This window comes from Apium graveolens, chromosome 9 (genome assembly GCF_009905375.1).
Source record: "Apium graveolens cultivar Ventura chromosome 9, ASM990537v1, whole genome shotgun sequence".
NCBI lineage: Eukaryota > Viridiplantae > Streptophyta > Magnoliopsida > Apiales > Apiaceae > Apium > Apium graveolens.
The window spans coordinates 266221186-266246787 of NC_133655.1; the positions used below are offsets into that span (position 1 = coordinate 266221186).

Sequence of the window (25602 nt, forward strand, 5' to 3'; positions counted from 1 at the left end):
AGAAGTGCCTGAAATCAGACATTAAAAATGACTCATGGTTATGGCATTTAAGATTTGGTCATTTTGGATATTCTGGCTTAAAATTATTGTCAAAGACAAAGATGGTGGATGGTTTGCCAGAAATTGACGTACCGGAAAATTTGTGTGAAGCATGTGTGAAGGGGAAACAACACAGACAAAGCTTTCCCGTTGGAAAATCATGGAGAGCCAGGAGGCCACTGGAGATTGTTCACACAGATATAGCTGGTCCGTTTGATATTCCATCACTTGGAGGTAATAGGTATTACCTAACTTTTATAGATGATTTTAGTAGGAAAAGTTGGGTGTATATCATAAAAGAAAAGTCGGAGGCTCTTGATAAATTCAAGGAGTTCAAAGCATTGGCTGAAAAACAAAGTGGCCAGTATTTGAAGACACTCAGATCAGATATAGGAGGCGAGTATACTTCAAATTTGTTCAGGAGTTTTCTGTCGAGCACATGGTATAAATTATCAGTTGACAACGGCATATACTCCTCAACAAAATGGAATTGCAGAAAGGAAGAGCCGTATAATTCTTGATATGGCGAGAAGCATGGTGAAGGCAAAGCACTTACCAAGAACTTTCTGGGCGGAAGCCGTTCTATGTGCAGTTTATATATTAAATCGTTGTCCAACAAAAAGTGTTAGAAATAAGACTCCAAATGAAGCATGGAGTGGAAGCAAACCATCAGTTGGACATCTCAGAATTTTCGGGTGTACTGCTTATGCCCACGTTCCCGTTGAGAAAAGGAAGAAGCTGGATGATAAAGGCGAGAAATGCATTTTCACCGGATATGACAAAAAGAGCAAGGCATATAGACTCTATAATCCCCTAACAAAGAATTTAATTATTTCTCGAGATGTTGAGTTTGATGAATCTGATTACTGGAGATGGAGCGAGGATGAAAGAAAAGTTGCTGGTTTATTTTTTAATGGTGATGACGATGACAGTGATAACCAAGACATTGAAGATGACGGAGATGATGATCAAACTCCTCCACCAAGTCCAAATCAACAAACTCCTGGATCGACACCATCCACGGGAGGAAGCAGCAGTTCAGGGGGAGCACCACGAAAGATACGGAGTCTGGATAATATCTATGAAGCTACAAGTCCGGTACAAACATCCTTCGATTATTCATTATTTTGCTTAATGGTTGAATGTGATCCAGTTACATTTGAAGAGGCTTCTGAAGAAAGCAGATGAAACAAAGCAATGGATGAAGAGATTGGTGTTATCAAGAAGAATGACACTTGGGAGCTCACAGATCTTCTAGAAGGACACAAAGCAATCAGTGTCAAATGGGTCTACAAGACCAAGATGAATCAGGAAGGTGAAGTGCAAAAATACAAGGCGAGGTTGGTGGATAAAGACTACAAGCAAAGATATGGCATTGACTATGAAGAGGTATTCGCTCCAGTTGCAAGAGTTGATACCATACGACTTCTTACGGCAATTGTAGCTCAGAACCAGTGGAAAATATTTCAGATGGATGTCAAGTCAGCATTTCTCAACGGTTATCTTGAAGAAGAAGTCTATATTGAGAAGCCTCCCGAATATGTTCAGAACGGCCGGGAAAACAAAGTCTACAGATTGAATAAAGCCTTATATGGTTTGAAGCAAGCTCCGCGAGCATGGAATACAAGGGTTGATGAATATTTTCAGAAAAATGGTTTCGTGAAGAGTCCATACGAGCATGCCCTCTATACAAAGACAAATTCAGGGGGAGAAATTATGATCGTGTGCTTGTACGTGGATGACATAATCTTTACAGGAAACAACCCTGGTATGTTTGATGATTTTAAGAAAGATATGACTAACGAATTTGAAATGACAGATATTGGTCAAATGTCATACTTTCTTGGAGTCGAGGTGAAGCAAAACAAAGACGGGATTTTTATGTCTCAGAAAAAATATGCGGAGCAAATTTTAAAGAAGTTCAGAATGGAGGAATGCAAGCCAGTAAGCACGCCAGCAGAACCGAGCATAAAGCTCAGAGTTGATTCAACGAGGGAGTCGGTATATCCGACGTTGTTCAAAAGTTTAGTTGGAAGTCTGAGGTACCTAACTTTCACTCGTCCAGATATTATGTATGCAGTTGGACTGGTTAGCAGGTACTTGGAAAAGCCGAAGCAAGATCACTTCATGGCAGCTAAAAGGATTTTGAGGTACATAAAAGGTACACTTGATCAAGGTCTGTTTTACACGTATTCTCAAAATTCAAAATTAGTTGGCTACTCAGACAGTGACTATGACGGTGACTTGGATGATGGGAAAAGCACTTCAGACTATGCTTTTCATATCGGATCCGCGGTATTTTCGTGGTCATCAAAAGAGCAGCAGACAGTTGCCCTCTCAATATGTGAGGCAGAGTACATGGCAGCAGCAGCATGCGCATGTCAGGCTATGTGGCTAGGCTACATATTGGGCGAGTTAAATCTTACGACAGAATGTCCGGTTAAAATTTATGTGGATAATAAATCCGTTATTTCTCTCGCGAAAAATCCTGTGTCACACAGTCGGAGCAAGCACATCAATATTAAATATCATTTCCTTCGAGAACTGGTAAATAAAAAATTGTGGAACTAGTACACTGCAGGACAGAAGAAAATTTAGCGGATATATTTACAAATCCGTTGAAGCCGGACGTGTTCCATAAAATGAAAAGGAAGCTTGGAATGCAAATTCGGGTTTGAGGGGGAGTGTTGGAATTCAAACCCTTCACATTAATAATAATCAGAGCCCGACTAATTGGCATCTAGAAAAAGTCTCTACAAAATAAGCCACAAGAATTATAGATTTCTAGACTGGTAAACAGTTCTAGCTTGAGATTAATATACAGAAGATAAGGTTCCAGCAGGGTTATTAAATGAAGCAGCTATTGAAGACTCCTGAAGCAAGAAAGTAAAACTGCACAGCTAGACATTTCCTGAATATATGGTGTGCTATAGTTAAGTTGTCAAACTAATCTTATGATCCAGCAGTTTACATGGTCAATATGCAGTAGAAGAATTGTAAGCTAGCTGGTTTGTAGTCAAATTAGTAGACTGGTAATTAATACGTAATATGTAAGTCATGATGTAAGGTGCTAATATGAGGCCTATAAATTGTGTTTGCTGCTGTGACAGTAAGTTACCACCAGCTAGAAAAATCAGAGTAGTAAAAACAGAGCTGAAGCTCTTCCCTCTCGTTTGTCTAAATAAATTGGTTGTAGCCTTGTTAATATATATATATATATGCATTCCTCTGTGTTTTTATACTAAGTGATATTAGAAAACAACTGTGAGAGTAAAAGAGTTGTAGCTCCAGAGAGATTAAAAGGCTGAAGCTTGTGAGAGAAAATTTGTTGTGTGCTTTATTTATATATTATATATATAAAGTGTGTTTAATGTGAGTTTTATTATCAAAATAATATTAAACATACAGCCTGCATTCTTGAGTTAGAGAAGTTGTGTAAAGCCCATTCACGTTTCCAACAATAATATGTGTAAGACCTTTTACCACCTAAAACTGCTGATTACTTGTATTTTTTCCAATGATGGATTAATTCTTCAAACTGGTGCATATGATTGTTGCTTTGTTCTTTACTTCACTAGAGAGGGTTTTAAATCTTATATATTCTTTCATAACATAATTTGTTTCTGAAGAGAAAGCAACTATTAGTTCATTCGTGAGTCACAACCGTTTTAAGCAGCTATTAGTCATTTGATTGCTGACATAAATGTTTATTGTTTCCACAAAAGAAATGAATTTGATTTACATTTTTTGATGTTATCATAATAATTTTTAAAACTTCTGAGAATCTTAAGTTTACTCTTCACGCTCCAAGTTCCATCTGATAGCCCATAATAATTCAGGCCCAAGTGAAGAGGCCCAGGGCCCAAACACAAGATTCCAGGACACGTGGCGGCATCACCACCGTCCAAGTTCCCGAGATCCAGAACATTCCTACAGTCCGGATCTAACATTACTCTGACGCATTCAGCGTTGACCTTGAGGAGCCCAGGTACCCGGGATCCAAGACGCTCCTACGATCCGGATCTGATAGTACTCTGACGCATCCCAGGCGTCCAGATGCCCTACAGTCCAAAAGGCCAACCTACGGTTCAGATGAAGAGAGACAAACCCCTAAACCCTAGTAGGAGGCCTATAAAAGGTAGAACAGAAGGAAGGTTACAGGTTACAATCATATATACTCTCTCTCTCATATACTTACATGCACAAATGTACACCCCATAAATATATTTGCATAATCCCAACTTTGCCCTTCTTCTCCTTAAAAACCCTTTCTCATTCTCACGCCGGAGGTGCCGCGGGGACGCCACCCCCTCCGGTTCTGTTTTGTAGGTTCCCACCCTACAGCTGCACTGCACGCTGCCGCCATTTCCGTCCAAAAGGAGTTTGAGCCCGGGCTCTGCAAGGAGAAGGCCCCGGGGTGATTTAGGATTATCACTGGCACTAGAAGGAGGGGTCGAACCTCCGACCTTATGGTGTTCGTATCCGCAGCCCCACCACCCAGAAACATGAAACACCATCTCCCAGTAAGAACGCAACTACCAATCTCTTAGATCTGTTTTTACAAATTTTATTATTTTGAGTTCATAGCACCTTTAAATAACCATGACTACGAGAAAAAGCAAAGCAGCAGTTTCTGCCTCTTTCCTTCCGCCTCCTCCCCAACCCAGGGATGGAGACATGGAAGATTTTGACGAAGGGCTCCCCATAACCTAGACTCCCTCTCAAAATCTCTAACCAGGAGACCAGAGAATAGTTATTGAAAGAGCTGCCCACAAACACACAGGGGTCCCCACCAATCCATGGGGAAGCATGACCCCGGAACAGATACAGGCAGCAATGGACTTGTGGAAGGAAAATCAGGGCGTCGAGCCTGAGACCCGCCCAGGGGACCAGCGAGAACGGTCCGGAGAATCTCGGGGATCCGTCTTCGACCGGATTGCGAATAACTTCAAAAGGCCACCAGAGGATGCCAAAGACGAAATAAAAAGAGCTGCCCTCCGTGAGAGAATCCGGAAAGAAGAAGAGGCTAAGGCCCAGGAATCTATAGAAAGGAGAGTCCGGGAGGAGGAGGCCAAGCTAAAGAGAAAAGCTCACCGGATTTATGTTTCTTCAGACTCAGAGCCAGAGAAGGAATCCAAGCAAGAACAAATGGTCCGGGTCCTTCGGGACCTTAAAAGGAAAGTGGAAGGCGACATGGAAGTAGGAGCGGCAGCAACCCCGTTCACAAAGAAACTGGAATCCACCCCCAGGGAGTCAGGGCTGAAGCACTTCAATTTTGACTCTTTCGACGGACTAGCTGACCCCGAGGAGCATCTGAACTATTTTAAGCAAATATCTAACATTTATTATTACAGCGACCTGACTAGATGCCGGTTCTTCGCATTAACGTTGAAGGGGGTGCTCAGAAATGGTTCAGCCGCATTCCATCCCGGAGTGTGGACTCCTGGAAAGACTTCCGCGAGATATTTTTGAAAAGATTCAGGGCCAACCGGATGAACGAGCTGCAGATGTGTCATCTAGAAACAATTCAGCAAAGAAGCAAGGAGCCCCTCCCGGAATTCATCAAAAGATTCCAGGAAGTAGTCAACCAACTCTCCAACTTAGAAGAAAAGGAGGCAGTAAACATCTTTCGAAGAAACTTGCACCTGATATCTTGTGAAGGCTATGTTAAAGACTTGATTCATAGGGAGCCCCAGAGCCTAGCATCAGCATATGCGTTGGCATCAAAGTTCATAAAGGAAAATGATTTCCTCAAATCAATGAAGATGAATAGAAGAATACATGATGATGATGAGTCTTCGGAGCGACGCTCGTCGTCCCGGAGAGACAAAAGATACAAGCTTGACAGGCAAGCAAACTACATTCAGCAGTCCCGGGGAACCCCACCCCGGGACACATACCTCGAATCAAGAAAGAATGAAAGAAAACCCAAGACAAAGAAGGAACCCATGCCGAAACCGGAGTGGACACACCTCAACAGGCCCCGGGCCGATATTTTGTGCGAATTCAAGGGCAAGCCGTTTTCTTATCCGCCAAAACCCTTGATGGCGCCTCCCGAAAACAGGGCCTGGGACAAGCATTGTGGCTATCACGAGGATCATGGCCATACCACTGAAAACTGTTTCTCCCTCAAGATGTTCATAGAAGACCAAATCAAGAAAGGAAACATGAACCAGTACCTTCAAAGGGGGTCAAATGACAAAGACAGAACCCCGGGAAGAGGCAAAAACGTGGTGAGTGTGGTTTTCGGAGGCACGGCCTCTCCACCCTGGAGCCCGAACCAGGAAAATGACGTGATGATGATCCAGAGTCTGGATGACGAGCCGATCTACTTCTCCTATTCTGATTATGAGGGGCTCGATCCGGACCACAACTTGGCATTGGTGGTAACCCTGGATGTCGCAAACAACGAGGTAAAAAGAATTTTGGTTGACAATGATTCCTCTGCTAATATTGTATTCGAGCACACACTTAACAGGATGGAGCTCCGACACCTCCGAATGGACCCCTGTCTTGAAGATCCTTTGTAAGGATTTGGGAACACGATGATTCCAATTCGGGGTATCATTTATCTTCCCATCATCTTTGGAACCGCACCCCGGCAGGTCTCTCATATGATGAAATTATATGTGATAAGCGCAACCTCCTCATACAACATGATCCTTGGAAGGCCCACTATCACCAAGCTCAGGGCGATCCCCTCAACTATTCACTTCAAACTCAAGTTCCCCACCCCGGGAGGCATTGGAGAACTGAAAGGAGACAGGGAAATGGCAGGTAAATGCTATGGTCAAGCACTTGTCATGGCAGAAACGGAACCGGAAAATCGGAAGAAGATAATGTCCCTACCCAAAGGACAAAGCAGAAAGAAGCATCGAGAGCACCTTAGTAAAAGGGCCCGTTTGGATGTGAATATGATCGAAGACTTCGGATACGGCGTAACCAACGCTGATGCCCGGATTCAAAAATTTGTAGAGAGCAAGGAGAAAACAAAGGTAGAACCTGTCCAACAGACAATCGAGGTAGATTTGGAACCCGGGAACCCCACCCGAAAAATCAAAATCGGAAAAGGCCTGGAAACCACATTCCAGAAGGAGCTCATCGATCTACTAAAAGAATACGCTGATGTATTCGCCTGGTCCCCGGGAGACATGCCGGGGATTGATGAATCCGTGGCCATGCACAGTCTGGGTGTAGATCCAAAGCAAAAACCAATCAAGCAAAAACGAAGGAACTTTGCCCCGGAGAGACAACAGGAAATCGACCAAGAAGTCAAAAAGTTGTTAAAGGCAGACATAATCTGTGAAATTAAGTATCCGGATTGGCTAGCAAACGTCGTGCTGGTCAAGAAACCCAATGGCAAATGGCGAATGTGCGTGGATTATACAAACCTCAATTCGGCGTGTCCTAAAGATTCTTACCCCCTGCCCAATATTGACCAGCTGATAGACGCGACCTCGGGCCATGTTATGTTAAGTTTCATGGACGCCTTCTCGGGATACAACCAGGTCAAGATGAATCCGGCAGACATCGCGAAGACGGCATTCATCACACACCGGGCTGTCTACGCTTTTGTTATGATGCCGTTTGGGTTAATCAACGCCGGGGCAACATACCAAAAAATGATGAATACCATCTTCAAAGATCAGCTGGGCAGGAACATGGAATCTTATGTTGATGATATGATCTCTAAGTCGGTCACAATCCCAGAGCACATCCAGGACCTTAGGGAGTGTTTCGATAACTTGAGGAAGTACAAAATGAAGCTGAACCCAGAGAAATGCGCGTTCGGGGTCCCTTCCGGGAAGTTTCTGGGTTTTCTGGTCAGTGAAAGAGGAATAAAAGCCAACCCGGAGAAGATCAAAGCTATAATTGAAAATGACAGTCCCCCGGACTCAAAAGGACATCCAAAAGCTTGCAGGATGCCTAGCAGTACTTCGGAGATTTATCCCAAAGTTGGCAGAGAAATGTTTGCCCTTCTTCGAGCTGTTAAAAGGAGCCCAGAACAAAAAGCTAATCGACTGGACCCCGGACTACCAAACAACGTTTGAGGAAGTAAAGCGACATCTGATGAACCCTCCTATTTTATCAAAAGCAAAGCTCGAGGAGCCCCTTTTATCTCTACATCGCAGCCGGGGAAAGAGCGGTATCTTCCGCACTCATCCGGGAGGAAAATGGGACGCAGGCCCTGGTATACTATGCAAGCCAAGTCCGGAAAGATGCTGAAACCCGGTACCCAAACTTGGAAAAATTCGCACTGGCCCTCGTGCACTCGAGCAGAAAGCTAAGACAATACTTCCAAGGCCGGGAAATCAGGGTAATCACTAATCAACCACTTCGCAAAATCATCCACAAGCCAGACGCCTCCGGGAGGTTAGTCAATTGGGCAATCGAGTTGAGCCAGTTCAATATCAAATTTATCCTGAGGACAACCATAAAAGCCCAGGCGTTGGCCGAATTTGTCATGGAATGCACTTTTCCGGAAACCCCCGAGACGCCTGAAACCAGATCCAAAGGGGAAAAAGAGTCTAACAACCGGGATTCTCGGACATTACATGTTGATGGCTCGGCTACAGCCGAAAGGTCCGGAGCCGGCCTGATCCTCTCCAGCCCGGATGGATTCGCAATCCAGCAGGCCATTACCTTCGCCTTCAAAGCAACAAAGAACCAAGCTGAATATGAAGCTCTACTCTCCGGGCTCAGGTTAGCTAAATCCCTTGGAGTAAGGAATTTAACAATTTATAGTGATTCTCAGATTTTGGTAAGGCAAACCAATGGTGAATATGTCACAAAAGATCCTAAATTGGCCCGATATCAGGAAATGGTTAGAGCAATCCTGGAAACCATCCCGGACTCAACCATCTTGCAGATAAACAGAGAAGAAAATGTGAAAGCAGACGAGCTGTCCAAGCTCGTCCAGAATACTTTGGATTTAAGCAGCTCGGTTTACTTCGAGGAGCTCGGAGCCCCCAGCACCGATCGACACGAAGTATTATGTGTTAGTAGCTCGGAGAACTGGATGACGCCTTACATAGCCTATCTCAAGGACGGTACCCTTCCGGAAGATCAGAACAAAGCCCGGTACCTCAAGTATAAGGCTGCACGCTTCTTTTTAGAAGACAATCAGTTATACCGAAGAACTTTCTCTGCACCAACTCTAAAGTGCGTTGATCCGAATGAAGCGGATTACTGTATCCGGGAGGTTCACGAGGGGATCTGCGGGGATCACCTAGCCGCTAAAGCTCTAGCCTACAAGGTCATCAGACAAGGCTATTATTGGCCAACAATCCACGCTGATTCAGTCGCCTATGTCAAGAAATGCAGCAAGTGCCAGAAGTTTAGCAACGTACCAAAACAAGGTTCAAGCCTCCCTGGTTCCGTCCTCTCCCCGATCCCATTTGCTGTCTGGGGAATTGACATCATGGGCCCTTTCCCTCGGGCAAAAGGGGATCTCCGTTATGTTCTGGTAGCAATAGATTATATGACTAAGTGGGCGGAGGCCAAGGCTATGAGAACCATTAACCAGCAAGACTGCATCAAGTTTGTGGACATGATTGTAATGAGGTTCGGGATCCCGATGGTTTTAATCTCGGACAATGGCCACAGTTCGTGGGTTCGGATTTTGAAGCCTATCTCAAAGAGCTCGGGATTAGACACAAAAAAGCATTTGTCGCCCATCCACAAGGGAATGGACAGGTTGAGATCAAAAACAGAACCATACTCCGAGGTCTGGAAAAGAGACTGGAAGATTCTAAAAAGAACTAGCCGGATGAACTCACGAGGGTTTTATGGTCATACAGAACTACCCCCCGGACAGGAACCGGGGAGACTCCATTCAAGCTTGCCTACGGTACTGAAGCCCGGTTACCGGTAGAAACCGGATCCCCTTCACATAGAGTGACCAACTTTGACGAGGTCTCCAATATAGAAGGCCTCAGAACCAACCTCGAACTCCTGGATGAAGTAAGAGATCGGGCCGTAGAAAAAATGGAAAGCTACAAGGAATAAACAAAGCTTTACTTTGCGAAGAAGGCCAAGATAAGGGAATATGTGGCGGGAGATCTGGCGCTCCGGGACACTGAAGCCTCGGACCCAACTAACCAGGGAAAACTGCAGCCGAACTGGGAAGGCCCTTATATAGTCAAAGAAGTGATCCGTCCGGGAACTTACAAGCTGAACTACCTCAGCGGAACCGAGGTCCCCAATACCTGGCATGGAACCCGCCTAAGGAAATTCTACCAATAAGGAAAAGGTGCACACTCTGGAAAAACCTCTACATTCATACCATGATATTTTGTTGTAAGCATTGTCCCCATTCACCCCAAAATGTAATTTTTGCTTTCAATATGAATGAAAAACTCTACTTTAAGCGTTCCATAGCTTGAATCAATTTCATTACGTTGCTCCTTTATTTGCCATCAAATTTAAATAAACACAGCCCATGTGTACTCAGAAATTTTATAAAAAGGGTATAAAAATTTTACCCCATCCCAGGGTAAAATTTCTATCAAATGGAAAATTACCCCTACCCGGGGTCCTATAAAAACTCAGCCTATGAGTATTCATAAAATTTTTGTAAGTTAAAAATTTTACCCCATCCCGGGGTCCGCAAAAACACAGCCCATGTGTACTTTGAAAATTTCTGTCAAATGGAAAATTACCCCTACCCGGGGTCCTATAAAACTCAGCCTATGAGTATTCATATAATTTTTTGTAAGTTAAAAATTTTACCCCATCCCGGGGTCTACAAAAACACAGCCCATGTGTCATTAGGAAAATTCCTAACTATTCCTGAATTCCTACGTCAGAAGTTCTATTATGCAAATCAATATGAAGGAAACGTAGCACAATCACATTAAATAACCCCGGGGAAACACACCCCGGCGGAAAATCCAAGTCATTTAAATTACAGACAAATTAGCCAACATGCTGAGTTCAGAAAGTACTAAAAATAAAGAAACGAAAGTTACATGCCAAGAAATGGCAAAGTCCTTAAGCTTCTGCTACAGGCTTTGCGGGAGGAGAGGGAGGCTGCTCGGGATCACCTTCTGGAACGGGAGGCTGCTGGGCAAGCGGCGATCCGGGAGAGGGAGGGATGTTACTAGACGACGTTCCGACACCGGACTCCATTGCCCGGATAGTTTCCTTCTCCTGCTCCAACCGGGTCTCCTCTTTAATATACTTCTCCAAGAAGATGTCTATTGTACCATGAGGCTCTTCGCCGAGGTACTTCGAAGTAACATTCTAGCAGATCTGGATCTTCTCCAGCGCTTTGTCATTCAGCTCTTCGAAGTACGCGAGAGTGCCCCGGAACCCTGCCAGAACCTCCTCGGGATTGGGCCGGGCGGCGAGATCATCCTTCAACTTCTGATTTTCAGCCCTCATCTCCCGCACAGAAGCCTCGGCCCGATCCTGCCTCTCCCGGATCTCGTCCAAAATCTTCTTATGAGCAGCAGCCTCCCTTGCACTTGCCTCCTTCAACTCCTGGATCTCCCGGGATAGCCGCTCGGATTCAGTCTTGTACACCTCGACAGCATCAGCCTTCGCCTGAAGGCTCCGGGTTATGCAAACCAGTCCAGCAACCCGGAAGTTAGCCTGAAAACGTTATAAATAAGAATTAGGTAACACAAAATACAAGAACACAAGAAGAGGCAAGTAAGAAAAAGGCTTACAGCAGTGATCTCCTCCTGAAGCCCGACTAGGAAGTCGTCGAGAGGCTCCTTCCTGTACTTCTTCCTCTCCGCCGTGCTAGCATAGTTCTCAAACAGCTCCCTCCGTCGAGTCTCCGGGGTGAAACTAGCAAGCAGGGCTTTCAAAGTTTCCGGAGTATCCGGGGCCAGGTCAACAGCAGCCTTCTTTGAAACTGCACCCTCAGACACATCATCACCTTTGTCCCCGGAACCCGCGGGAGCACTCTTCCTCTTTTGAGATGCCGGAACCCTTATCACATCCCCTTGCTGCACGTCCTCGGCCCGGGGCTCGTTGATCACGATCGTTGTCCTCCCCGGACGAGACGGCGCCGCCTTCCGGGCCGCATCATCACCCTCACCAACCTTCTTCTTCCCGGCGTCCAAGCTCGTCATTCCCCCAATCCTTCGCAGCTTGGCTGAGAGATCCTTAAGTTGGGCAGACATATTCGGGGGATAAGGAATTAACTTCGGAATACCTGAAAAGGAAACAACAAAATATCAGTCCCGGATACAAAGAATCAATAAAGCTAAAGCAACAAAATAACACCAAGGCAAAAGACTTACATCCGGCAGCATGCATGTTTTCATTGCTAGTAAAATAATCCCGGGTCCATTGCGTCCCAAGTGCCCCACAGAAGACATAAACCATCGCGAGAGCTGCTTGCCCGAGCCGCTGGACCGGAAACCTATCTGTTTTAATTTCAAGTTTATGGAGCGGAATGAACTCCAAATCCCCACCCTGGATAAATATGAACTCCCGGTGCCATCCCTTAAGCGACGTCAACATGCTGACCGGGAGAACCATCTTATCAGAAGGATACCCACAGTCCTCGATCCTAAACATGAACTCATAAATCGGGCGGGCAGTGGATCTCTTAATTTTGAAAATATGATGAAAAAGTTTGAAGGTGGGGAGGTAATTTTTGGCATGGCAGCAAGCTAAAAATCAGCTGATCCACTTCACCGAATTCGGGGCCAGCTGAGTAAAAGGGATACCATAAACATCCCGGCATAGGGATTTGGTGAACTGATGTAATCCGAGGCGCATGCCCCGGAGATGCTCTAATGGAATACCAACCCATCCCCCCTCCGGTCTGTGGTATACCCTTTCATGCTCCTCGGGCCATCTCCACTGGTATGTATCATCAAGGTTAAAGGCGAGTCTAAGGGCGCCATCTACCTCAGTGTCCGTATATTTCTCCTGGACCTCATTATGAATCGCCCCACACTCATACCTAGTCCCCGGGGCGGTGAAGAACTTCCTATTCATGTCATCCTCATTATAGGGCTCCCTGCCTCCCAAACCATCTGGGCCCCCATATGCCTCGGATAAATCTCTGTAATAAAAGCTCAGGGGCTTAGGGTTCACTCTGCACTGGATAAAGTATTCATCTACATCCTCCCATGACCCATCCGGATTCGATAAGGTACCCCTGGGACCTAACACTAGGGTCTGAGCTAAAACTTGTTGAGGCTGGTCAACCCGGGGAGGCATCTCTACTGAACTACTGCTAGAAGAGGAAGAAGGGTAAAAGGAGTTAAGTTCGCCTAATCCGACAGGACGCTCGGGATACCGGTTCCTAAGAGTAGCAATACGTTTAAAACGGCTACCTGGCATATACTATGTGTGTCTATATAAACGCACCCTGGAGTCAATGCCAAACCGGAACCCAACAACAACAAAAACAAAACAAAAAACAGAAAAAGTTTAGAAACAAATCGTGTATGTATCTTACCCCAAAAATAATATCTACAGCATATACATACACATACAACCAAAAACATATATCAAGAACACACCCCGGGCCCTTCAACTTTTTACACTACTAAAAACCCACTTATTCGCATACAAAACTACCAAAATCCATGTTAAATACACAAATCAAGCACAAAACCATTGCAAAAGCTATGCAAAACCTGCAAACTACAGAGATTCAAAGTCGAATAAATAAGACAGCCATGAAATTCGCGCAAAGAATACGAAGGAGCGGAGCAAAACTCGCACAAAATGGTTGCATGCACGGCGAGAACAAATGAAAAAGAAATGAAACAAGAAGGCAAAAGAATCGAGACACCTACAAATGGGCAGGAGGAAGAAATGGGGCTTCAACAGCAAATGCTCCAAAAAATCTCTGAAAAATCTCTCTTAGCTCTCTCTGTGGAAATGTTTGCGTAAAACAAAAATGGGAGTGAAAAGACCAGTATTTATAGAAGGAAGAAAGAAGATGTGAGCGGTTTTTGGGTTAAAGGAACCGTCGGGGCCACGTGGCACCCCTTGATTGGCATCAATTTAATAACTGCAGCAGTTATTACCACTACCGCAATCATGTCACGGCGCGTCTTTTTAGGCAAAAAAGGGGGGGAAATTAAAAACTGTACACTCAAAAGATACGCATAAAATGTGTATATCTTTGACCCCGACTAGAATCCCAACAGTCGTCTGACACCCCGGATTTGCAGCGTCAACTTTTCAGAGTCCGGTCAAATCAAATGTCAGGAGTGTACTTGCCGACCAAACCGTGCCCAAAATTCAAATTCAAAATCAAATGACTAGCCAAGTCAACCCCAGAGTCTCATCCCCATTTGACCCCGGGGTTAGGGGGCAACAAATCAAACAACCCCCAAAATTTTCCAAAGTATTTCAAGGAATCCCACCTTGAACTCAAGTCAAATGACTAACCAAGTCAACCCCGGAGTCTCATCCCCATTTGACCCCGGGGTTAGGGGGCACCAAATCAAACAACCCCCAAAATTTTCCAAAGTATTTCAAGGAATCCCACCTTGAACTCAAGTCAAATGACTAACCAAGTCAACCCCGGAGTCTCATCCCCATTTGACCCCGGGATTAGGGGGCAACAAATCAAACAACCCCCAAAATTTTCCAAAGTATTTCAAGGAATCCCACCTTGAACTCAAGTCAAATGACTAACCAAGTCAACCCCGGAGTCTCATCCCCATTTGACCCCGGGGTTAGGGGGCAACAAATCAAACAACCCCCAAAAATTCTTCCCACTTTAAAATTCAAGTCAAATGACTAGCCAAGTCAACCCCGGAGCCTCATCCCCATTTGACCCCGGGGTTAGGGGGCAGCAAATCAAACAACCCCCAAAATTTTGCAATGACGTCGCGGCACAAAGGCAATTACTCTACTCCCCCATCCGGGTAAACCCGCATAAGGGAGTGGGGGCAAATGATAGCCCATAATAATTTAGGCCCAAGTGAAGAGGCCCATGGCCCAAACACAAGATCCTAGGACACGTGGCGGCATCACCACCGTCCAGGTTCCCGAGATCCAGAACATTCCTACAGTCCGGATCTGACAGTACTCTGACGCATTCAGCGTTGACCTTGAGGAGCCCAGGACACGTGGCAACATCGCCACCGTCCAGGTACCCGGGATCCAAGACGCTCCTACGGTCCGGATCTGATAGTATCTGACGCATCTCAGGCGTCCAGATGCCCTACAGTCCAAAAGGCCAACCTACGGTTCAGATGAAGAGAGACAAACCCCTAAACCCTAGTAGGAGGCCTATAAAAGGTAGAACAGAAGGAAGGTTACAGGTTACAATCATATATACTCTCTCTCTCATATACTTACATGCACATACGTACACCCCATAAATATATTTGCATAATCCCAACTTTGCCCTTATTCTCCTTAAAAACCCTTTCTCATTCTCATGCCGGAGGTGCCGCGGGGACGCCACCCCCCTCCGGTTCTGTTTTGTAGGTTCCCACCCTACAGCTGCACCGTACGCTGCCGCAATTTCCGTCCAAAAGGAGTTTGAGCCCGCGCTTTGCAAGGAGAAGCCCCGGGGTGATTTAGGATTATCACCATCCATTAAGGTTTTCAGAGAAACCCGATGTTTATATATGATCATCACCACCCTTGAAAGAATGCACTTGAGAAAGAGAATGTTGGAAATTTTAAAGTTTGGTGTCATTTGGTCGTAAAAGAAAGAGTGTTGTCCTTAAATTTCGTATGAATATAGTATTCCCTGCTCAGACTTCCATGTAAGATGTTTAACTTAAGATATAGCTTCATGGACACCTATCGTTTCTCCAAATGCAGGAGACACACATCCCATAGAACACTTGGAGACTGCCTCAATGAGAGTACCATGCCGATCTCTAACAAGTAAAGCATAGTTGTACCATCTTGGATCTTCAAAAAGAGCTGCATCGGTATTAATCTTAACATTGTTTGCCATTGGTGGGTGCCACTATTCTTGAAAATCTTCTGAGTTCATAAAACTCAAAAAACTATCATAATTTTTGTATTGAACAGATCTCCATTAGTTGAGAATAGAGAATGTCGAATGCACTAACTCTGAAGTGTCGATACTATGCTGGTTCCATATTGAATCGTTCATGTTTTTCCATAAAAGCCAACAAATTGTTACATGGATATAGACATCAACCTATTTTCTTTGCTCGAACAATAGTTGTAACCATTCTGTAAACGTAGTGAACTCTCCTTGGACCATGGAGAGTGTACCCAGTTGATGACAATTATCTGCAATTTGGCATAAAACCAAAGCGTAAGCTATATATATTCATTATGGTCGTTACAAATGGGACATAGAGAGCTGACATTGACATTCTTTGCTCTAAGAAGATCTTTTGCGGGCAGGCAGTTTGTAACAGCTCGGCACAAGAAATTCTTTATCTTCGATGGAATTTTTAGCTGCCATAGATTTTTCCAAAAGCCATAATTATCTATCTACAGAGTCGCTTTTAGCTCTTGGGGGTGAACATAGGCGCTTTTAACCGAATAGTGACCCATCTTTTCATAACGCCAATACCAAGTGTCCTCATCATTATCTCATAATAGAATAGACATAATTATCTCTGCATCTCTATCTTCAAATACATTTCTAGGTCCATGTCCCATGATTTCTCCCCTGTATGCATTAGAGAGAAAACCTTCTGATTTACTAGAGCCTCACTGGAGGAGTGAACAAATGGATCCTCTGTACATGGAAGCCACGGGGTGTTGAGAATGTCCACATCGAGACCATTGCCAATTTTACATGAGATACCCTATACTAACAGATTCTGGGACTCAAGAACACTACGCCATTTATAACTTGGGTTGGACCCAAGCTTAGCAGTCAAGAATGACCCATTAGGATAGTACCATGCTTTATAAATTTTGCTCACCAGCTTGTCAGGAAATGATACTAGCCTTCATGCATGTTTCCCTAACAATGTTATATTGAAGTCACGAAGATGTCAAAAACCCATACCACCTTGTGTTTCGCCAAACACAACCTGCTCCAACACATCCAGTGAATCCCTTTATCTTTGGAACTATCTGACCTCCACCAAAATTTATTCATTGACATTTCTAGATCTTTATGAATTTTAACAGCCAGCAAGAAAACGATCATCTAGTAACTTGGTAATGTCTGAGCAACTAATTTGATTAGAACCTTCTTTTCACCTTTTGACAAATTCTTTATATCACATCCCTGAGTTCGTCCTTGCGGTCTCTCCTTTATGAACCCAACAACTGTTAATTTTTTACCTGTTACCATGTTCGGTAAACCCAGGCAGAGACTATTTTCATTTGCCTCCTTAATCTGCAAAATCTGAAACATCTTGTGCTTCAGCTGAGTGCTTCAATTACGACTGAATGTAACTGAGGATTTTTTACATTTATATGTTGTCCAGAAGCTTTTTCAAAAATGTTTAGCATATCAATACGTGGCTTGCACTATCCGTATTTGCTTTGCAAAAATGAAGCAGTCATTCACAAAGAACATATGTGATATGGAAGGTGCGGTACGAGCTACTTTAATGCCTTTAATCAGACCTCTGTACTAATATGCATCTATCAATGAAGTGAATCCCTCAATACAAATCAGAAACATGTAGGAGGAAAATGGGTCTCCTTGATGAAGCCCGCCAGTTGGAATAACTTTTCCAAACGTTCTTCGTGCGTGATTAATTTGATAAATGTATTGAGGAAATGCATGACATAAATAAGCGAATTACCTCCGCTGCAAATCCCATATTGTATAATACTGGTTCCAAATAAATCCACTCAACACGATCGTAAGATTTACTCATGTCAAGCTTTAAGAGCTTTAAGGCCATCCAACCTTGCTTCCCTTTGTTTTTCCTTTTCATGAAATGCATGACCTCGTATGTAACCATGATGTTATCCGCGATGAGGCATCCCGGGATAAAAGCACTTTGAGTATTAGAAAATCAATAATTGACTTTAACTGACTGGCCAACACCTATGAGATGATTTTATAAACCACATTGCACAACGAAACTGGTATCAAATCAATTATAAACAAGGGACTTCTCTTTTTGGGGATTAAAGCTAAATTAGTGCCTTGAAGCTGCTGGTCTATGTGCTCTGTTTCAAAGAACTGCCTTACTATATTCACAATATTTTCTCTGACGATGTGCCAGTGTTTCTGGTAAAATCCCGGGCTCATTCCGTCAGGGCCATTGATTTGTCAGGGAACATGTGGTAAAGAACATTTTTTACCTCCATCTCCGTAATGTTTGCTAGCAATGATAGATTATGCTTTTATGTAACCTTAGCTTGAATACACTTTGTAACAACACTCCACTCAGTATTCGATGTTGTGAATAGGTCGGAAAAATAACTGGTCATTACATGTTCTAACCCTAAACCCCAGTCAACCAACACTATCCTTGTTTTTGAGGAGCTTTATGTGATTTACAGCTCTCCACTTCTTAGCTGCAGCATGAAAAAATTTAGTATTCTGATCTCCCTCTTTCAGTCATAGCTGCTTTGAGCGTTGCCTCCAAAAAATTTCTTGTTGGGCGTAGACTTCAGCTAAGTTTTTCTGATTCTCCCTGACCATATAAACTGAATTATCGTCTCTTCGCTCTTTCAATGACTTGATCACCTTTTTATACATTTAAATCCTCCGTTTAAAACTTCCAGTAATCTCCTGACCCCAAACTGACAACACCTTTGTACACTTAGCAATTTTGTCATATACAAAGCGTCCTTGATTTTTATTCCAAACATCAATTACCAGCTGCTGTCATATGGGTTCTCGAAGCCATGCGTTCGCAAAACGAAAGCTACGAGTTAAACTATATGTTGAACTTTGAATAGTTCTAAAAACAGCACGCAATGGTCTGAAGTAGAAATCTCTTAGATTAGTAAGAGTGGCGTCTTTAAACATATTCATAAAATCCACTATTATAAAAGCTCGATCCAACCGAACTTCTATCCAGTCATATGTTCCTGCACCTCTCTCCAACTATAATGGTAGCCTTGCAAATTTATGTCTACCAGGTTACAATCCTTCAACACATCAAGAAAACCTCTAACCAAATGTTATGGATAAGGACGTCCATCTTTCTTATCTTCTTGCAAACACACATTGTTCATATCACCTATTAAAATCAATGGTAAATAATTGTTCATGGACAAATTGCGTATGAGATGCCATGTCTCATGTCCTTTATTTCTATCTGACTCACCATAAATTCCTATCAGTCTAAAGGTATTGTGATCTTTTATTTGCACCACAGTGTATATATGATTTTTACTGTAAGAACTAAGTGAAACCTCATCTTTGTGTCTCCATAAAAGGGCTATTCCACCACTTCGACCCTGAGATTCGACTGCCAACATCTCCTCAAAACCAACCGACTGCTGGAGCCTTTCTATAGTATTTATCTCATAAATTATTTCACACGAAAATATAAAATCGGGCTTATTCTATAGAGTAATCTCCTTTAGGAATTGGAAAGCCCATGGGGTCCTAAGCCCATGGCAATTCCAACTTATAAGACTAATGATAGATGAACACTCACTTGACTACTCGCTCCATACACATTTTTTGGATTCGAAATATCATTTGGCCTATGTAGTTTATGTTGATCTCATTAACATCATTTGAATCCATCAAGACTTCGTTAGGCCCATTTTGTCCAAGTCCAGCCCATCCCCTGTCCTTCTCTTTTTTGACTCAATCACTTCAATATCTTTTTTATTCAACGACCCCGATAATGTAGCTAAATTTATTTGATACACATCATGCATTGATTTCGCGCCTACTTTCACAATTTGGTATGTCTTATCTCCTTGATTCTCTCCTCACTCAACAGATTTCACATGTTTTGGAGTGAAAGTAGGATCTAGATTTTCATCGTCTTCTCCATGCTGTTGGCTCTGTGACCGTGATATCGACTCTGAGTTGTTGCTAGCTTCTCCATTACGAAGCCATTTGGCCTCGATTAACTTAACTTGACTTTTAAGTGGTGCTCGCATCCATACTTCATACGATTTTGCTATTTTAGCTTTAATTTTTTCAAATAGTTGGCCACAAAATCTCTCTGAATGACCAATGATACCACATATAAAGCAAAAACCGGGTACATTTTCATATTTAAAGTTGACCCAGAACTATTGTGCTCCTGTCATCTTCAGTTTCATACGCCTCTTTAATGGTTTGGAAAAATTAATTATGACTCTAATTCTCATATATTCTCTCCAAATTCCCACAATATTGCTTGAACAAGAAAGCACGTAACGACCAACATAGGACCGTCTTAGACATGCATCATGCCTTTAAATCATGAACTTGGACCCAGAGATCCATGGAATTGAGATCTACACATCGAGGATTATGTCGTTTTTCCATTCTTGACATCACCAGTGCTCTCCTATTAAATGACAAAGGACAACCCTCCATCACTCTTTTAACATCTACTTCATGATCAAAGTGGAATAAGAATAGATTGGAGTCTAGTTCCTTCATGTAAACACCCTTATCCGGCTTCCATTAAACTGCGAATCATTGCCTCAATATATGTATGTCCCTCTATTATAAAACGCCCCACAATATATAGTTTAGCATTAAATCCTGAATTCTGCAGATTGGCGGGCATCGGTGCTTCTTGTTAGCAATCTTGTACGATATACATATTATTATTATATATATATATATATATATATATTAAATATATAACTAATTCACAAGAACATTGCTAATTCTTAAATCACATAATCATATAAGAATTAACAATTAAATTAGGAGAAGGGTTTGAGAAAACAAACAGAGATTGGATTTAATTTCGAGTCCAGAAAACTATCCCCTTAAAGAAGTTTTGCCCCGCACCATCCGTGTTTAGCGACCTGCTCCCCCAGATAAAACAAGATACTAGTATAATCGATAAATCGAATATACTCTCATCAAACTTGAACTGAGCCCGAGAACTATCACCGGAATATTAGGAAAATTTAAGACCGAAGAGAACGAGAATGAAAGAGATGACTCTTATTTTCTCGACTTAATAAAACTGGTGCCCTAAGACTCTATGTATAAAGAGAGTCTTGAAAGGACTTATTTTTCTTTTCGATGTGATACATGGTATTTATAAGAAAAAGCAAGGAATAGGTTTGTGCTACTCTCGATGTGGTATAAAATCACTTTTCATATTAAAAGGTAAAACTTTGGAACATCAGTTCTCATTCACCTTTTACTCATTTTGAGCGTGTAAATATGTGTGGGAATCCCCTCGAAGAGTAGAATACGTTCTAATAGATACACACCACTCATTCATATAAAGTCTCAAAATGATTTACAACTTAGTTTAAAATACTAAGTTTGTCCAACAATCCCCCACAAATGAGATTGATGGTCTAGTAGCACCCACCACATAGACAGACAGACGCGGAGCTTGACTTGGTGATAGTTCCGGCTATTAGATATAGCATACGATAGGTAGAAAATGCTCCTTGAACCTTCGCTCGAATAAGTATATCGACTTTATTGGTAGATAGTATGACGCGATTTCCTTGAACTGTTCGACCGTTTGTGTAAACGATGATATACTTATCACTATATCTTTCCTGATTCATTCAGTTCTCATGATTATGTCCATTTTGGCCCTGGAACATCGTCCTGGTTCTGCAAGAGTTTCTAAAGAATTGTGCCTCACAATTTTCCTTTGAAGCGGCCATACTTCTCTCTTACATATGTGATCTTTATCTTATAGAGTAACCCGCGTTTACTCAACCAAATATTATGTATTCAAACTTGAAACCCTTGTATTCGTCAAAGAACATTAAAATCATAAAGTTTAATCTCGTACCTTACGGTCTCACTATTTTATCATGTTAGATATATTTGATAATATCATGTCTAATATGATTTGTGTTTAGTTTTCAGATCTTACTTAAACATGACAAATCAGTACTTAACTGAAATCAGCACTTATACTGAAGTCAGAACTTAAGTTATCAGTACTTAAGGTTCAGGAAATATTTATCAGGAGATAATATCAGGACTTAAAGGAAACTTTCAGATAAGGAAGGCGGCTGATTGAAAGGAAAGAAGATCAAGACAAATGCAAGAAGAGATATGCATGAAGAAGAAATTCTATGAAGAATAGAATACTTGGAAGAAAAGATAACTGATTGATATATTTTAGGAAGCAGAATTATATTCCATATCAATTAGCGATTATCTTATAACTGTGTAATATATAAACACAGACATAGGGTTTACACTATAAGTGTTATCATTATCGAGAATATTATTCATTGTAACCCTAGCAGCTCTCGTGATATTTGTTCATCACTGAGAGAGGACAGTTCTACATTGTAACAGAGTTTAATAAAGTTTGTTTTCTGTTACTTGTGTTCTTTGAATTCGATTTGATTGTGTTATACACTGTATTCAACCCCCTTCTACAGTGTGTGTGACCTAACAAGTGGTATCAGAGCCTATCTGTTAACACACAAACAGTTTAAGATCCAAAAATAATCATGTCTGAAGCAGAAACTCCAACCAAGCCCACCAAAACTGAAGAACCCCCAAAGACTCAAATCCATAGTCGATATGAGGCTATTAGAGTTCCCATACTGAAACTATCTGAATATCCCATATGGAAGGTGAGGATGACTATGTTTCTGGAAGCTACAGATCCAGAATATCTTGACAGAATCAATGAAGGACCTCACAAGCCAACAAAACTCGTTGTTGTAGTTGCAGGTGAAGCAGCAAAGTCTGTACCAAAGAAGAAGAGTGATTACACTGCTAAAGATATCGCATCAATTGCTAAGGATGCTAAGGCACGACACTTGCTGCATAGTGTCATTGATAATGTAATGTCAAATAGGGTAATTAACTGCAAGACTGCAAAGGAGATATGGGATGCCTTGGAGACAAGATGCCAGGGAACTGATTAGATTAAAAAGAACGGGAAGACTATACTCACTAAAGAGTATGAACACTTTGACTCAAAGCCTAATGAGTCATTGACTGATTTATATGACAGATTTGTCAAACTCTTGAATGACTTGTCACTAGTTGATAAGGAGTATGATCTTGAAGATTCAAACCTTAAATTCCTGTTAGCTCTTCCTGAAAGTTGGGATTTGAAGGCCACAATTATAAGAGACAACTATAATCTTGAAGAAACAACTCTTGATGAAATTTATGGGATGCTCAAGACTCATGAACTTGAGATGGAACAAAGAAGCAAGAGGAAAGGAGGAAAGTCAAGGACAGTTGCTCTTAAGGCTGAAGAAGAATCCCTCAAGGCAGCTACCTCAAGGAAAGGAAAGGGAAAAGCGCTCATCACAAAGTCTGATACTGAGTCATCAAGTTCTGATAGTGATGATGACTCAGAAACTGAAAGCTTGCCTGAGATGGATGCTGATGAAGAGATGATGAAGTTGTGTGCCTTTATGGTGAAAGGAATCACAAGGATTGCATACAGAAAGTTCAGGAAGGGAAAGAAATTTTCCAGGAAAGGTGCAAGTTCTGATAAGAAGAGTTTATAGAAAATCTGAAGGCAAAGGAGGGAAGTGTGACAGAGGATATTACACAAATGTCAAATGCCACAACTGTGGTGAGAAAGGCCACATATCTCCTGATTGCAAGAAAGTGAAGAGTGACAAAGGCAAGGCTCTTGTCACAAAAAAGAAAAGCTGGACAGACACTTTAGATTCTGAAAGTGAGGCGAACTATGCCTTAATGGTAAATGCTGATAGCAGTTCTGAAGCTGCCGAGTTAAAGGTACCTCAAACTACTTATGCCTTTCATACTGATGACATTAATGAGTTGAGAATATATCTTAAAACCATGTTCATTAGTTATAGAGATCAAACTTTAACATGTGAAAGATTAACTTCTGAAAATCTTGCTTGTAAAAAGAGGAATGATTATTTAGAAAAAGAGTTAGTCATGTTCCATCAAACTCAGAAAGATAGAGATGATGTTTTATATGTTAGGAATGAAGTACTTAAAATGAATGAATCTCTAAAAACTGAGTTAGAAAAGGAAAAAGAGATTATCAAGACTTGGAATAACTCTGGCAGAACAACTCAGAATTTGTTAAGTAGTGGAAACTGGAACGAGGGCTTAGGTTATGGAGATGATAAGAATGATAAAGGAACTGTAGAAATTAGGCCTATAGTTGTTAAATAAAAGCCAAATATAAAACCTGTTAAGTTTGTAGCTATAAAGTCTGATACTGAGAAATCAGAAGTTAAAGAGGAATTAACTTCTGACAAACTAAAACAGGAAAAGACAACTGAAGTAAACGTAGGCTTAATGACAAAGAAGCAGCTTAAGCATAAGCTGAAAGATGTTAAGAATGTAAACAAGGTAAAGTCACCTAGGAAAAATAGGAATGGAAAGGAAGGTGTGAATAAAAGCAATGATTATAAGCCTGTTCCTAATGATCTTAGAAAAACATGTCATAACTGTGGAAGTTCTAACCATCTGGCTTCTTTTTGCAGGAAGAATAAGAACATAAACTCCTTACCTTCAAAGTCAGGAGTTAAGAGTCAGTCTGTTAGATATAGGCCACAAAATCCTTGTTTTCATTGTGGTAGTTTATGGCATTCCATTTATACTTGTAAGGAATATCATAGTTTGTACTATGATTATTATCAAATAAAACCTTCTTTAAAGAAAGTTAGCATTGTTCCTTTTAGTGTAAGTTCTGATACAAAGTCTGATAGTATAAATGATGATAAAAAAAATGTTAACATAAACTCTGATGTTAAATTCGCTGCAAATGTTAACAAACTTAATAAGGCTAAAGGATCCAAACAAGTCTGAGTCCTTAAAACTAATCATTAGTGGTCTTTTTGATTGCAGGGAAACAGGAAAAACATCCTAGTTCTGGACAGTGGATGCTCAGGATATATGACTGGAAATAAAGCCCTGCTATCAGACTTTATGGAGAAAGCTGGCCCAAGTGTTTCTTATGGAGATGGCAACATTGAAAAAACACTGGGATATGGCAATATCAATCTTGGGAATGTCATCATTAAAGAAGTAGCTCTGGTCTCAGGACTTAAACACAATCTGCTGAGTGTTAGTCAAATCTGTGACAGAGGTTATCATGTGGATTTCTTTGAAGAACACTGTGAAGTTGTAAACAAATCTACAGACAAAGTTGTTCTGAAAGGATACAGGCATGGTAACATTTATGAAGCCAAGCTTTCAACAAGTACTGATGGTTCTGCAATCTGTCTGTTAAGTAGAGCATCAATTGAAGAAAGCTGGAATTGGCACAAGAAACTCTCTCATTTAAATTTCAACAATATAAATGAATTAGTCAAGAAAGATCTTGTGAGAGGACTGCCAAAATCAGTATTTGCTCCTGATGGCCTTTGTAATTCATGTCAGAAGGCAAAACAAAGAAAATCTTCATTTAAGAGCAAGACTGAATCATCAATTCTTGAGCCTTATCACCTACTACATGTAGATCTATTTGGTCCAGTGAATGTCATGTCTATTGCTAAGAAGAAATATGCTATGGTCATAGTGGATGAGTTCACCAGATACATATGGGTGTATTTCTTGCACACAAAAAGTGAAACGGCATCTATCTTGATTGATCATGT

General features: G+C 41.9%; 2 protein-coding genes across 2 annotated transcripts; both read left to right on the top strand.

Annotated features, from left to right (window-relative positions):
- Positions 1-1869: 1869 nt before the first annotated feature.
- Positions 1870-2610, top strand: LOC141686282 (secreted RxLR effector protein 161-like). Its single transcript, XM_074491326.1, has one exon. It carries the CDS (start codon positions 1870-1872, stop codon positions 2608-2610), a length of 741 nt encoding a protein of 246 aa, XP_074347427.1.
- Positions 2611-5405: 2795 nt separating this feature from the next.
- Positions 5406-6569, top strand: LOC141686283 (uncharacterized). The gene has a single exon (XM_074491327.1). It carries the CDS (start codon positions 5406-5408, stop codon positions 6567-6569), a length of 1164 nt encoding a protein of 387 aa, XP_074347428.1.
- Positions 6570-25602: the final 19033 nt, after the last annotated feature.